General features: G+C 39.9%; 1 protein-coding gene across 1 annotated transcript; it reads left to right on the top strand.

Annotated features, from left to right (window-relative positions):
* Nucleotides 1-11,104: 11,104 nt before the first annotated feature.
* On the top strand, nt 11,105-12,175 carry gper1 (G protein-coupled estrogen receptor 1; the record flags this gene model as incomplete). Its single annotated transcript, XM_080446932.1, has 1 exon — nt 11,105-12,175. The coding sequence occupies exon 1, from the start codon at nt 11,114-11,116 to the stop codon at nt 12,173-12,175; it is 1,062 nt and encodes a 353-aa protein (XP_080303058.1). The 5' UTR covers nt 11,105-11,113.
* Nucleotides 12,176-17,289: the final 5,114 nt, after the last annotated feature.

Here is a 17,289-nt window from a genome sequence, read left to right as displayed (position 1 = left end):
CCTACTTGTAGTTGTTTACAGGACCTCAAATATTCTAAACCATAATTCTGTGGCGAGCAACCAATCCATGTGTGCAGCTTTCAGATCTCGCAGAATTACGCTGTTCCAGACATGCTTTGAAGGCACACAACACAATGGATTTTTTTCCTTCTTAACAATGGATCTCACAGGAACCAAGCACCAGGGTTTCAGGAAAAGAGCCGTCTCTCTCCCCCAGCCTCACCCCATCATTTTAGGTTCTGGGAAGACAACCACACCAGGGCAGATGCTTGAAACACAATCCAGCCTTTCTCTCCAGCCACTCTTGTTCTGTCGATCCCCCCCATTTCACAAAAGGGACCAGAGAATCAAATATACAACAACAATGAAAACCCAGCATCAGCTAAATATCAAACATGGCCCGGGACCCACTGGAAAGGAGCTGTGTGGACTGGAGGATGTTGCATTCAGACATTGTGGTCGCGGCTCAGAGATGTTATATGGAGCCAGCGGCACATCAGACTGTTAAGTGAAGGCAGATGAGATGCTCTCTTCCCATTCCAGTGTAAAAGACTCTGGACCTCCCACTTTCACTTCCTTTAAGTCTAATTTATGAGTATAAATTGGTTCTTTAACCACAAGCAGACAAATCCCACAGCTCCCCCATAATAATAACACTTGGATGCTGTTCATGTAGTTCATTAGATTCCGTGAGAACAACAACTGATTGTTGTCCGCATTCTTTTAATGGCACACTGTTCAAGGCAAACCATTTGAGCAATTACCCAAATGACAAGTTGTAACATTTATGAAAATAAAAGGTCTCCATCAATGAATGCTTTGCACTTGTTCTGTTCTGTTTTGTTGTGAGTGATTAAGAAAGTAGGCTACAAAATAATTGGAGCATTTAATCTGATTTAGTCTCATATCAGATTAAAAAAGGACTAAAAATGGTTTCTCTAAATTTGACAGAAAAGGAAAACAAATCACTATTGTCTTCGTCGTTGCTCCAATCATAATAATAATTGCCACAGTTTTATTTTGTTATTTTCTTCCAAATATCTGAGTGTGAAGCTGATCTGAGGCACTAATAGTGAGAACCTTGACACTGCTTCACTCCAGTGATGGAAGAAATACTCACATGTTTTACTTGGGTTAAAGTATCATTACTGCAATGTAGATTTGTTACAAGTAGAAGTCCCATATGTAAAATGTACTTGAGTAAAAGTACAAAAGTATTGGCATCAAAATATACTTAAAATACCAAAATTAAAAGTACTCATTGTGCAGAATGTCCCATTTCACAATCTTTTGAAAATAGCAGATCTACAAGCTCACAATGCGTTGCATCATGACGCATTGTGAGCTTGTATATCAGCTATTTTCAAATGGCCGAAATATATATACGGGCTGAAATGGTTAGTGTATGTTTTGTAATAATTATCAAAATCTACAAAGTAAAGTAACTAAAGTGTTCATATAATTGTTGTGGAGTAAGTACAATATTTTTTAATGTGGTAGAAGTAAAAGTATTAAAAACTGTATATACTGAAGAAAATACCTCAAAATTATACTTAAGTACAGTACTTGAGTACATGTTCTTAGTTACACCACTGCTTCTCTCACTCTCCCCAGGGTGCCTTGGCCATCACACCACGTGAGGCTGGCCATCAGGCAGACATCAGACATTCACTGTGAAAATGGTACACCTCATTATGTGTGTGCACATAGCCTACACACATTCACAGAATAACTAACGGAAGAGACCATTACAGACCTCCTATACTCCACACAGCAACACAATATCAAACAATCGTAACATCTCTGCCTGTCATAAATTGAAGGTAATCACTATAAACCATCCTCAAAATGGTGCTGATGATTTGTCTGACTTCTACCCTGCCTATGACTGAAACATATTGGCTGCTATAATAATGAATAGCTTTTTGTGGAATGAAAAAACAAAACAAAAAAACACGCACCATCATTTATGCTAGAGTGCCACCCAGTGGTCACAAATAACAAGTGCATCATTATCTACTATAATATCTATACCACCAAATGTTAGCCTATGTTATGTTACGGCAATGTATGTATCGGCAAATTCAAGGCATTGTCAATTAACCTAAAAGCATATTGTCTCTTAAAGGTAGGGGGTAAGTGATATTTTTTGGGTTAAAACAAAAAGTATTTTGTTAAAAGGTTAAAGCACTATTCTGATAGTAATCATTGCTATAGAGTGTTTACTTTGTTCAGTAACAGCCAGGAGGAGTCTCCCCGTCTCTCTACCTTAATAAACAGAAAATACATTTTCCGGTAGGTGTCACAATCTCAGCCAATCAGGAGAAAGTACCAATTTTTAAGCTTCATTTTTATAGTGTTCCAGTTCTAATTTCGCCTGCTCATTTCTTAGTGTCATCACTTCCTATTTCACTTGTTTAATCTATATCCTGATTGAGTTCTCTATCCTGATTGGATACAATTGGAAATTAAACTGAAACTGAAACAAAAATGCATTTTCTGTTTGATAAAGAGCTGGAGAGACAAGGAGACTCCTTTTACTGAACAAACACTCTAACTTCAAGCTGAATTGTCCCTCAAATGGACACAGAATAGTATCATTATTTGGGCTATATAGTGTATGTATACCATATATATGTGTGTGTGTGTGTGTGTGTGTGTGTGTGTGTGTGTGTGTGTGTGTGTGTGTGTGTGTATTATATATATATATATATATATATATATATATATATATATATATATATATATATATATATATATATATATATATATATATATATATATATATATATATATATATATATATTGGATATATATATATATATATATATATATATATATATATATATATATATATATATATATATATATATATATATATATATATATATATATATATTGGATATATATTGGAGGTATATCCAATTAACTGCCTATCAGGAACGTCCCTTTTTTAATGGTTGAATCAACAGAAAAATCAGCAAGTCAAAATCTCTGGGACCTGACTGTATTCCCGCCTTCATATGGAAGACAAACCATTCCATGAAAAGCTGTACAGTACAGCAGTTCTGTAACGAGACAAGCAAGGGGAACAAATCCACCGGCACTGCTTCTTCCTTTTCCTTTTTTTACCCTCTTTTTTTCTTCTTTTACCTGACTGACCTGTACACAGAAGACTGACACACTGACAGTTGAACACATTCTGCTCAAGAGCTTTTAACATCCCTTGAAGAGTTAACAGCCAGAGTGGGCCTAATGCTAAATGCCAAGAAGACAGAATGCCTGATTTTGAATGAAGAGTTGGATCATCCACACACTGACATCAAAGGAAATTGAAGACATCAAATACCTCAAATGCAGTCAGCAGCAGAAAGGACTTCCTGACAAGCAAATGACAGGCCTGGAGAGTGCATCTAATACGGGAGTCAGACGTCTCGAGCACTACCAAGATCAACGTTTTCAAAGCCTGTGAGGAAAGCATCCTTCTTTACAGTTCTTTACAAAGACCTCCAGGAATCGTCTTGACGGAACATACACAAGACTTCTTCATGTGTGTCCTGAACCTTTCATGGAGGTACCATCCCTCGCAAGCTTAGATTTATGGTGTTACATCCCATTCCTTCCCAACTCAGCTGTTGTGGCACAAAGAAGAGTCCGCTTTGCTGGACATTGCTACAGAGCAAAATACCAGATCATCTCAGATATTCTGCTCAGTCTGGAGCCAATTCTTGCTCATCAAGAGGAAGAAGATCACTATCGTCTGCAGAGGACTGACCACGAATTAATCTAGTCAGTCTGATCATCAGCAACAGGAAGCAGTGGAAGCAGATCAGATCTTGAGGATCACATGAAGCACATGTTTTGACCAAAAAACACACAGCTTCCGACATTTGGCATCATCAGTGTACTGTAAAGTGAAGACAGTAAGTGACTTTACATACTTGGCTTTCATTCAAGTGAACACATTTCCCAGAGGAAGCTTTGCTGTTTATTTAACCTTGGAGAGGTGATCCAGTGCCTTAAACCTTGAATGATTCCCTTTAAAGAGCTTTTGGAGAAAGCCCAGACCTGAAATCTGAAGTCATTGTCATAACACACATGGTTATTGATCTTGTTGGTGTCCACATTCTTTAGAGAGTGTTGCAGGAAGAACTGGTACCTACTGTACACTGCAAAGTCTGCTCTGCACAGGACCAGTGGATCAGGATCAGAAAAGTTATTTGAATGTCAGATGTCTCTCTTCCACTATACCCTCATAAGCTGGCTTCACCTCACACCAGTGGTGGAAAATGTACTAAAATATATAAATATAAATTCTGCAATGTAGAAATACTCTGTTACAAGCAAAAGTCCGGAATTCAAAATGTACTTGAGTAAAAGTACATAAGTATTGGTATCAAAATGTACTTAAAGTACCAAAAGTAAAAGTACTCGTTATGCAGATGGTCCCATTTCAGAAGTTTTCAAATGTATAAAAATCCTTTGAAAATAGCAGATCTACAAGCCCACAACGGGTGGCTTTGTGACGCGTTGTGAGCTTGTAGATCGGCTATTTTCAAATGGCCGAAATGTATAAAGGGCTGAAGTGGTTAATGTATGTTTTGTAATAATAATCAAAATCTACAAAGTAACTAGTAACTCAAGTTTTCAAACAATTGTAGTGGAGTAAAAGTGCAATATTTGCCTCTGAGATATAGTGGAGTAGTAGTCAAAGTACGGAAAACTGGAAATACTCCAGTAGAGTAAAAATACCTCAAAATTGTACTGAAGTACAGTACTTGAGTAAATGTACTTAGTTACTTTACAATACCACTGCCTCACACTATCACCACTCATGAATCTGTGATGTCTCAATTCTTCCTCTGTCCTTCCTCCAGCATTGTCTCCTCATCCATTCCAACTGTCTGTCTCCCTCCTCTGCCTCCACGGACTCTGCCTCTTCCACATTCCCACACTGCTGATGTGACTGGCCTGCAGAATCTCTGTGGCTCATCTTTCTTATGCAATACAATTATTAGATTAAGGCACTTAGCGGGCGCTTTTATCCAGAGCGACTTAGTTACAAGTGTGAGATCGTAATGAATAAAGTAAGCATGAACTCTAGTCAATAAAGAACGACGCAAATAGTCACATAAGTAGAGTTCAAGGAGAACAATAGTGTGTCAAGTAAACTTTCATCTGACTGATCAGTCATCACTCATATCGGGTATTATTGGTGAAGTTCATAGATATTGTTTTGTTAAAATAAGTGTTAAATAGTTCTATATTCTGTAATAATCATTGCTATAGAGTGTTCAGTACCAGGGGTCTCTTTGTCTCTCCAGCTCTTTAGCAAAGATAAAATACAGATTTATCCAATCAGGAGAGATAACTCATGTAAGATACAAGATAAACAAGTGAAAATGGAAGTAATGAAACGAAAGAAGAAGAGAGAAATATTATTACACTGATAAAGCTGATAAATGATCTTTGTGGTGTTCTCTCTCCTGATTGGATATAATTGGTATCCCCACCTGAAAATATATTTTCTGTTTACCAAAGAGTTGGAGAGATGGGGAGACCCCTGTTACCGAACAAACACTCCAGCAATGATTACTATTTGAATATAAAGCTTTAACTTTTAAACTTTTTTTCCCCAACACATCGCCAAGGTTATTATGCAATTTTGAGGTTTACTATACACCCAGACCTGCAGAATCCATTACATTTGACAAACAAATTGTGTTTTATTTAGAAAAAGAAATCTCTGCCAACCTCTTCTTTCTTTACATGGATCTAGATATTCTCTAATTAGGCTAATAAGTCAAATTAATGTTTTCCTTGGGCACTTTTGGCTTGCTTTAAATCTTGGCAAATTAGGAATATAGACATGACATTCACAAAGGTTATTTTCAAGTGGGGACTACACTTGTTGCTATGGCGATGATCTTTACAATAATTGATTTACCAAGGCCTGTGGGGATATACCACTGCCACTAACTGCCACCAACTGCCACCAACTTCCACTGAATGACTGGTAGACCTCCGGTGGCAGTTTTAATGACATATACATTTAAACTTCAAAATGTGTCTACCTTATGCGCAAGAGACAGACAGAGAGAGTGTGTGTGTGTGTGTGTGTGTGTGTGTGTGTGTGTGTGTGTGTGTGTGCGTGCGTGCGTGCGTGCGTGCGTGCGTGCGTGCGTGCGTGCGTGCGTGCGTGCGTGCGTGCGTGCGTGCGTGCGTGCGTGCGAAAATAGGTTAAAGGAGGTTTTCTTTAGACTAAAAGATCATTTCTACTTTTTTATACTATGAAAATATATAATATGTCACAATACAACGTTCAGTGAAGGTCAGTTACTTTAATTTAAAGCTTAAAGTAGCTTAAAGTCTTCTTCTTCTTCTTTCGGTTACTTCCCATCGGGGTCGCCACAGTGGATCATCTGTTTCCATCTGCTTCTGTTCTCTGTGTCTTCCTCTGTCACTCCAGCCACCTGCATGTCCTCTCTCACTGAAATCCATAAACCTCCTCTTTGGCCTTCCTCTTCTCCTCTTGCCTGGCAGCTCCATCTTCAGCATCCTTTTCCCAATGTACCCCTCATCTCTCCTCTGCACATTCCCAAACCATCTCAACCTCACCTCTCTTGTTTTATCCTCAAACCTTCTAACCTGGGCTGATCCTCTAATGTAGTCATTTCTGGTCCTGTCAATCCTTGTCCTTGTAGCATCCTCAAGGCTAAAGTGTTGGGGAAAATGTGTGTTGCTTGTAGAAGGCTCTATCCAGAAGGTTGGGTACAGTTAAAACAGGTATCTAACAGGTAGTACTGTAAATTGGTCTGAAGGATGCTAGGTTCTGACCTGGAGCACAAAGCCTGTTCCATCTCCCCCTTATTGATAGAGAAGGGAAATGAAATGAATTCCCAGACTGTAAGTCTCATCTGTCATAGTGTTTTGGTTATCTGACATTGCAGTGAAAAGCGTGGTTTGTCTCCACATTGCTAAATATAATGAGTCACTGTTAAACTGTATTTAACCTTTATTTAACCAGGTTTGTCAAGGATGTCGAGGGAGACCTGGGAAAGAATAGCAGCAACACAAAGTTTGAACAATAACATAAGAGAACAACTGCATAAAAAAACAACATACATAGGTTTGAGTAACCATCATATTACCCCAAATACTGTACCATTTGCACACAGACAACCTGGATTCAGTAGATTTCTAGTTTTAAAATTGTACAGCGTTTAACATTAAAGGAGCACTTCACCCATTTTCAACCTTATCTTCATATAATTGGTCCTTACTAATGCTCATTATAAAAACTGCAAGGCAGGTTTTTGAACTGTCCACAGCCCTCCTCTGAGACACGGACCAAATAGACTTGAAATGGTGCCATTAATGTAGCCTGGTAAACCACCCCGGTCGCGGAAATCACTGTGATTTCCGCGACTGGGGTGCTTTACCAGGCTACCATTAATGAGCATTAGTGAGGATCAATTATATGAAGAAATGGGTGAAGTGGTCCTTTAAATGTTGTCTGCAGAGTGCATGCAAAGCAGGTGCAGAAAACATTTCCCAGTTATGTTTGGACTTTGGAAGGAACAAATCGCAAAGTGGCCTGAGAACAGAGTACTATTCCAAGTAGGAATTTAACCAAGCATTGTAAATAACGTGGTGAGTAAGAGCTGTACAGTTTGTAATGCATCTCAGAGCTCTATGATACACACTACTCAGCATGTAAAGGAATCAGTGGTGGAAAAAGTATTACATTTTTTACTCAAAGTATCCATACTGCAACATAGAAATACTCCACTGAAATGCATTCATGTACATGCAACACATCACCATAATCAATGACAGGTAAAAAGGCAGACTTCACTCATTTCCGTGTGACGTGAAAGGAGAAGCAAATTCAAGCCTTAAAAGCCAAGAGGTCATCAATTAAAAACCTTAAAAATGTTAAAGTAGATACCAAATCAGATTGTTAATATAAAGATATGATATAATAATTTGTCAATAACTAAAACAAAAGGTGATATGTGGGTCAAAGTAGGGCTGGCGATATTATTTCAAACTTTTGCCTTGATTACGATTAATGAACGATTGTTTGTATTTATTCAGTGAAAATAGCAGATCTACAAGTAGATCTCACAGCGTGCTCAAAGCGGTGTGAGCTTGAAGACTGGCCATTTTCGCTGTTTGTGCATACCACCGTTGTGCAACGAAGTATAACACAGAGCTTAACTGATGTAGTCGATTTTTAAAAAAAATTAATTTCTTGTGTTGATTCGTTGATATATACGATATAAAAAGAATTACATATACACACCTGCTTTCTATTAACCTTCATGAGCAAGATCAAGTCGGTTATTGGTTCTAAATGTCGGTTTAAAAATCTTTCCGGTTAATTGCCCAGCCGTAGGTCAAAGGTCTTACGCCCCCAGGTGAACAAGTACTACATAAACGTGGTTTCCATAGCATCAAAGGTCTGATCAAGACAAACAGCAGACTGCACTCATCCTGTGTGTTTACACACAACCTGTTCAGCTCCTACCATTCTCTGGACACCTGTGATCATCACCAAAGCACAGCTCCCTTTGGAGGGAAGACAGTGAAATACAGTAGGGGCCTGATTTCCCAGAGCTTCATTTTTCTCTGTCTGCCTTCACAGCCAATTATCTTCGTCTCTGGCTCTCCACTCTCCATCTCTCTCTCTCTCCCCATCTCTCTCTGCCTCTCTTCCTCTCTCCAGGAAGTGACTGACTGTCAGTCAGTCAGTCAGTCAGTCAGTCAGTCAGTCAGTCAGTCAGTCTGTCTGTCTGTCTGTCTGTCTGTCTGTCTGTCTGTCTGTCTGTCTGTCTGTCTGTCTGTCTGTCTGTCTGTCTGTCTGTCCCTCTCCATCTATCTCTGTCTCTCTTCCTCTGTCTGTCTGTCTGTCTGTCTGTCTGTCTGTCTGTCTGTCTGTCTGTCTGTCTGTCTGTCTGTCTGTCTGTCTGTCTCTCTCTCTCTCTCTCTCTCTCTCTCTCTCTCTCTCTCTCTCTCTCTCTCTCTCTCTCTCTCTCTCTCTCTCTCTCTCTCTCTCTCTCTCTCTCTCTCTCTCCCCCCCCTGCCTCTATTCATGTTACTGGGCCGGGCTAAACAGCAGGTGGTGTTGAGAGTACAGCCTCAGCTGGATATGGGATTTACAAATCAACAACACTTCTTTGACTTCTGCACTGAAGACGGACGCTAGGCAACAAACCCAACATTAATTAAAAAAGAGTAAAGTAAGTCTTGTTCATGAGATCTACTTTCTCCTTATTGTGAATGTTCACATTAAAATCCTTAGTGCTCATTTAACTGTGAGTGTGTACAAATGTGTACACTCTCAGAGACACAAATGTATATATTCTGGTTTTGTACTTCTAATTGAATTAAATTGCAGTAGAGTTTTTTGATTGCAGAGAAAAGTAGTTATGTGTATTTCATATAGGGCGTTCGCATCTTTTTCTTCTGTGGATAAGTAGATTTTGGTGCCGCTGGGCCATTTGATCAACCCGTGTGAATCATTCCTAACTGTCTAGACAAGCTGATCAATTTTTTTTTACAGAAATGAGTCTCAGATGAGAAATATTGAACTGAAAATCAGTCAAAAACAAAATGTCCCCTTGTTTAATACGATCAACTTGTTGCATAATATTAATTATAGATTAATGTATCAAATATTTGTACCAAATGCTGATAAACTAGTAGGGAGCTAAGAGTTTGCATGTCATCTTCTTGCATGTCATCTTCTTCTCAACTAAAATAATGATACTGGGCTCAAGCGCTCTTAAAAATGGCATATTTTTGCAATTCAAGATCATATTTAATTTAATAGTATTCAGAAAATCTGAGAAATATGATATTGTCACTGACATATTGTTTCACAAGCGTTACATTACAAATTTCATATGCAAAGCTTTTAAAATCCTCATAGGCTTTTAGATGCTAAAATGAATGCATTAATATTAGTAAAGATTTTACTCAGGTTGAAATAAAACTACAAGAGCTGTAAATAAAGGTCACGGTTTCCTTTGTTCGACCAAATTATTCTTGTAATCACTGGGGAAGTCTGTAAATCTGTGAGTCTTGGATAAAGGTGCCCAGGAAATGTGGGTCACATTAGACTGTCACGTAAATGAACATGAATTATATGTTTCATTGAATTACTAAATCCTGAAACAGATTGGTGGCATGACAATACGGACATTATTAATAGAATATGAAAGAAGAAATTGTATTAAAGATGAACGTGTATCGACTGAGGCCATCAAAACAGAGTTAGAGGTTTTGTTAAAGGTTTATGATAAAATATTTTTCCCAGCATCACACCAATTAATACTAATCCAGTTTGGTCAGGCCTGTGTGACTGAGCAGGGATTGGCTGATAATTCTAAAGCAGCATTTCAATGCATCTGCTTAAGTCTGGGGGCTTGAATTTTAATATACCTGCTTGGTGGTCAACCTCTCCATTTGACACCCCTTTGAAAACCCTCTCACAGCAGCAGTACAATTATGTAACCCCAGTTTTCCTCATGAGGATACGTACCTCTTATATAACATCATTTTGATTCATACACAATGTATTTAAAAGGCATTGCACCTAATTCTTTTTTTTAATATAATGACTTAATCGTCTCTCTCCGCTTCACAGCTCAGGTGTCACGGCGATAGCGTCACTGACGGAAGTTCGTTGAATAAGGATGCACATGGACTTGAGGAGACAAAGCAGCACTAGAATCAGGACCTGTGCAAAACAAACCGCACAAAAAAGGCGGAAGAAGTCCATCCCTTAATCTCGGGTCCACGGGTCTGCAGTCTGGATGATGTGAGTCTAATCACATACGAAGGCGAGGCTGTTTGAAAACATGGAGGAGGTGGTGGTGGGTCTCGTCTGCTTGGCGTCTGTTGGTTAGGTGAACCCTGACGTTAGACATGGGGTCAGACACACCCTAAACTCTTCATCTAAATGACCTGACTTCTGTCAGCATGCAAACACAGCATAAATGAGTCACCCCTTTGATACAGAGAATTGGGGACTAGCACAATTCAAGTATGTGGCAGCTATAAGTGACCTATATGTGACATATTTCCAAGAAAGGACACAGCCAGAATGGAAGTGCAGACGACATCTTTGGTGTGGATTTATGCAAACGGTACAGAACAAGCAAACATGTCTTATAACACCACGGAACTGACTGAAAATGCGGACGTATATCAATATTACGCCATTGGCCTCTTCCTCTCGTGCCTCTACACCATCCTCCTCTTTCCCATTGGATTTATCGGCAACATCTTGATCCTGGTGGTGAACCTAAACCACAGAGAAAAGATGACCATCCCTGACCTTTATTTCGTTAACCTGGCGCTGGCCGACCTCATCCTCGTGGCCGACTCCCTCATCGAGGTCTTCAATCTGAACGAGCAATACTACGACTACGCCGTCCTTTGCACCTTCATGTCCCTCTTCCTGCAGGTCAACATGTACAGCAGCATCTTCTTCCTCACGTGGATGAGCTTCGACCGCTACGTGGCCCTGAACAGCTCCGTGAGCAGCAGCCCCCTGAGGACCATGCAGCACGCCAAGCTCAGCTGCGGCCTCATCTGGATGGCGTCGATCCTGGCCACCCTCCTGCCCTTCACCATCGTGCAGACGCAGCACAGGGGCGAGCTGCACTTTTGCTTCGCCAACGTGATCGAGATCATGTGGCTGGAGGTGACCATCGGCTTCCTGGTGCCCTTCTTCATCATGGGCCTGTGCTACTCCCGGATCGTGCGCATCCTCATGAAGGCTCAGAAGCACCGCGGCCTGTGGCCACGGCGGCAGAAGGCTCTGCGCATGATCGTGGTGGTGGTGCTGGTCTTCTTCATCTGCTGGCTGCCAGAGAATGTCTTCATCAGCATCCAGCTGCTCCAAGGCACGGCGGATCCGGCGCGGCGGACCGCCACCACCCTGTGGCACGACTATCCACTCACAGGCCACATTGTCAACCTGGCAGCCTTCTCCAACAGCTGTCTGAACCCTATTATCTACAGCTTCCTCGGGGAGACGTTCAGGGACAAGCTGCGGCTCTTCATTAAGCAGAAGGCCAGCTGGTCTGTGCTGAACCGCTTGTGTCACCATGCCCTTGACTTACACATCCCTGTCAGGACTAGTGAGGCGTCAGAGGTGTGACTGCAAGAGACTGACGGCTTAACTGCCTGAATGCTAGCGCCCTCCTATTCTGGGGGAACGTTTGTCCGATCTACAAGCTCATAATGCGACGCGTTATGAGCTTGTAGATCGGCTTTTTCTGGTGAGGAGATTTGGTGTAGAAGGAAACAAGAGCAGACCAGGTACAGAGCCAACTCAGGTCCGTTTCACTAAGTATAATAGGGTTTAAGTGGTTAACATGAACATTTGAATACACAGAAGCCAGGGGTGCGGTTCCTCATGCCCAGTCGACATTGCATGCTAAGAAATGATTTATTACTTTATTAAAGTTATATATCTCGCCATATCATTCAATCTGTTGTTTCACTAGGCGCTACTCCGTTAGCCCCTTCGCTCTTCAGATCCCCAGGGTGGCCGTACCCCCAGTGCGTCCCTCCAGCAAATAATATGCCCTCCAACTTGGAAAACATTTATAGAGATAACCCACTACACACTGTAAATGAAGGTTGAAAATTACATGAAATGTTCCCCTGTAAGAGATCCAAAATGTAGTCATATTTCATTATGTATGATGTGAAGTCTAACATTTAACTTAAACTGTGAGCTCACTTACATGTTTTTTTCCCCATAATTTGATGCCCATCGGTACATGTAATTGTGTTCTAATTATAGCCTGGAAACCAGACGAATCTGCCAGTGCAAAAAAAAAAAAATCACACCCAGTGTGAAGTGGGCGGTGTCTTGCTAGCTAATCACAATACTGAATGGAGTCAACCAATCATATACAAAAAATAAATACATTTATTGAAACACTCTTTATGAAAGTCATAAAGAGTGAAAGTCATAAAGAAAGTCATAAAGAGTGATATACCCTTTCCACCCACAATGTGTGATTCACTTAAAAAAAACTTTTTAAGTTTTCAGTTTTTTTTAAGTGCATAGTCCTATTTATAGGGCTATGCACATGTGTCATGTTTCCCTAGCCAATCACAGTCCTGAATAGACTGTGATTGGCCAATCACGGTGCAGGGTTAGGCAAAAGAACTGCTCGGTTGTGATTGGACTTTGATTCCCTCAAAGTTGTGGGGCACCAATCAGGGCCCAGTATGCATATATGTGGCAGGTTTATCACCAGAGGCATTTTTTTTATCCGCCTCTTGGAAATGCAGGTTCCACACAGAGATTCCAGACTAATATCTATGCAGTGATATTAGTCTGGCCACGCCAGGCTACTATATTTAGTCCTACACTGTTTAAGTGTATTTAACATGTTTCAGAAAGCTACAATATACTGCAATATTAGCATCATCCTCGTGAGTCCAACCACCAGAGACAGATAATCGACTCTAGTCTCTGCTTTTCTGTGAGATGTACCTTATGAAACAGGGTTGCCAGGGGGGGTAATTGCCACCACCTAGGCGTTCACATTTAACCTAAGCCTGAACCTTTTTGTTTTGCAGATTTGACTCTTGCGTACTTCGTATTGGTGAAAAGTTTTATATTTGTTATCTCTATACCACAAACACTCCATTACATGACTAAATTACATCCTTCTATTTTATTTCTTTGCAGAAATCTGGTTCCAGATGGCACATACTGTAAGTGTGGATTGTAGAATGCAAATTTGCAAACAAACTTAATCAGAGTGCTCTTTATTTACAACTAAATCCCCATCACAAAAATAACTCCCACGTAACAAAACAGCATGGACAATTGTGTTTAGGGAACAAATCCAGTGACCGGTTACTTATTTATTTACCTATAGTCAGTACATTTCAGGGGGATGCACATCAAAATAGCCGATTCCTTTGCCCCTGAAAACAAATGTTCTCAAATTTGTTTTATTTATAGAAATAAAATAAATAGTAACACTTTTCAGAAAGAATATTAATGCGTAGAAGACCTTCCTTAATGTATTCCTAGTATTCTCATCACGGCATTTGCCACATACAGTATGCCGCATCATAGCTCAGTGGGCATGGTGGTCATTTAATGATAATCACCTGCTATTTAATTACAATCACCTGTTTGTGACCGAGATCAATCACTATGGCATGATGACATGAGTCAAGAACATACTGTATATCATAAATACATTCATTGTCAACATACATAGCAGGCTAATACTGCAAATGGTAAAATGACAGGTTATTACTTTTGCTGTCAGATTGCAGAGTCTGAGAAATATGAGCGATCATTTCAAAGATGGCTGCTATAGTGTTATTACCTCACTTGTCAGCTCTTGTTAAAATGAGAGCCAACTGGCAGGTGTGGCTTTTCCTGGAGGGGGATGAGACTTGTAAACACATTAATTGAAGATACACAGTAAAATCACGAGTGTTAATGTAATTCTGAGAGTTGTTTTTACACTCTCAGAGTTACATTAACACTCTAGTCTGGATTTTACTGTGTATTATATCTTACTCTTACAGTCACATCCTTTCATCTAATGCCACTCAATATCAATGACCAGAAATAGAGAACATCTACAGACTTGTACTGTGTGTGTGTGTGTGTGTGTGTGTGTGTGTGTGTGTGTGTGTGTGTGTGTGTGTGTGTGTGTGTGTGTGTGTGTGTGTGTGTGTGTGTGTGTGTGTGTGTGTGTGTGTGTGTGTGTGTGTGTGTGTGTGTGTGTGTGTGTGTGTGTTTGTTGGGTGACAGTGAAAATGCTGTGCTGAGAGACTGCTGTGTGACTGGAAAAAACAGGAGCCCAAAACCACACAAACTGTTATTCCAGCTGTGACAATCCCTGCAGCCTGGGAAATCAACTGAGACAACTGTTTGAACAATTGTTGATAGGAGGTCTGCAAAAAAATGTCAAACTTGTTGTGGTACATGATACTAAAGACCCTTTTTCACTCTGTTTCAATTACCAGGGTTTACATTATATAGATGACTGTGGCTTGTACAGAAAAGCCTTCAACATGGTTCTCATTTTCACACATTTGTCTTTCAGTCTATAAACCTAAACTAGGTCTGAATTGAGTAAAGCTTGATATTGGCATGTGGATGTGTAAATAAGCATTATAGTCCTTGTATAAACAGACAAGGCATAGGACTCCAGGAAAGCAATAGAATCCGGAACACGGGAAGTCGGGGCAAAAACGAATACAATGAAGTCTGCCAAGTTCATTGACATAATGAAGCAATACCTAGACAGTCCAAGCTAAGAACAACCAAGGTCAACCCCTAGGGGAATGGCAGATGACCCATGCATTACGCACATACAGTACACATTCACACACACACACACACACGTACACACGCACGCACGCGCACACACACACACACACACACGCACGCACACGCGCACGCACACACACACACACACACACACACACACACACACACACACACACACACACACACACCCTGTGAGAAGAGGTTGACAGTGGATTGGGTCTGCAGCTGGGACCACAGACCAAGGTTAAAGGTTTGTGGTGACTGACGTCATAGAAAGCAGAAAGGGTGAAACTTTTCTCTTGCTTACATTTGTAATATTTCCTCTGGGCGATGCTAGATTAAACAATTGCTGTTTATGGGGACATAAGAGTTCAAATCCACCTCTTGGTTATTCTTAACTTCAGTAGGAAGCTGTATGGCCCAACTAAGCCTTACTGTGTTCACAGATTTAGCCTCCAATGCATTATTAATGTAACTATTCCTGATTTAGTTTCTTTGAGAAAAGAAAACAGGCTAGTGGATCAAAGTTCTCTCATCAACAAAAAAACTGTCAAACGTGAACAACGCTTCATTTTAATTCCGTTTTAAAACATAAATCATCTATCTGATACATCATGAAAATAATCATCCCCCCACAAGGAAGATCCACTTACGTAAGGTCCTTTGCATTGTCAAAGTGCAGAACAACAGTAGAGTGTGGGCTGCAAACTGGCCTGGTGCATGTTGAAGTAATTACAACTGGATAGTTGAGGGCTTATGCATAATTACAAGGCAGTGCACACCGTGGACCTCAGATACTGAATAATGGATTAGATTTATAATTGCATTTGTAAATTAAAATCTTTACAGGAAAAAAGAGTTGGAGAAAATAGATTAGCTCCCCAGGAATACAGTTGGAAAGGAACGGATGAGATCTGCACATGCTCCAATGGCAAGCAAGTATACCTTTTAATCTTGAGATTGACTGACCAAAATCAGCTGCTTTAAGTAAGTAACCCAAGTCAGCTGCTTTAATCTCCAACTAAGGTGAAAATTGGTCACACTTCACTAAAACCTGGAAAAGAAATGTGTATGTGAGTTGATGGATATATACAGATGCATAGACAGCTACCAGTGCAACATCAAATGTACACGTTTTCCTAAATGTGTCAACGTTTTGGTATATATCAATCAATAATAGTGAAAATAGCAGCTCTACAATCTCACATATTGCATCATGATACATTGTGAGCTTGTATACCTGCTATTTTCGCTATATTTGAAATAGGGCTTCAGTGTTCTTCTACCCCGGATTTTAACCTGTAGTCCATGAGCCAGACAAGATTTCCTTACCGAAAGAACAGGCAAAACCATACCTATATCAAATTGTTCATAGGGTCAATATAAGTAAATAAATATATGATAACCTTTCCACAGGAGTAGATTTTTCATAGTTATCACACATTTTGTTATTTTCCCCATACGTACATGACAGGTGAAAAAAACACAATTTAAAAAATAGTTATCATAATGAAACTTCCCCAGTTGATTACTTACATGAAGACAATGATTTATCGTATTACAAGTTTTCTGAAATTGTATATTTAAATATGCAAATTAGGGCATATTTTCCTATATAATGCCTAATTTCACCTGCCTAACTATGAAAAAGCTACTCATGTGGAAAGGTTATCATATATTTATTTACTTATATTGACCCTATGAACAATTTAATATAGGTATGGTTTTGCCCACTCTTTTGGTAATCATTGCTCAATTTTGGGGCTCTGGCTCATGGACTACTGATTTAGGTGCTGACATTTTTACCATTGAGCTAATAGAGCCTGCCTGCTTGCTCAGGGGATAAATTGAATTTTGACCATGCATGTAAAAATTTGCATCAGATCCTGTGTCTAGCTGAGACTTGACCTTTAACACGATCTAAATGTCTCAATAGAATAAGTAATATTGTA

The sequence above is a fragment of the Gymnoscopelus braueri genome, assembly GCF_963280865.1.
Source record: "Gymnoscopelus braueri genome assembly, chromosome: 13".
Classification (NCBI taxonomy): domain Eukaryota; kingdom Metazoa; phylum Chordata; class Actinopteri; order Myctophiformes; family Myctophidae; genus Gymnoscopelus; species Gymnoscopelus braueri.
This window is presented reverse-complemented; position numbering and strand designations above follow the sequence as displayed.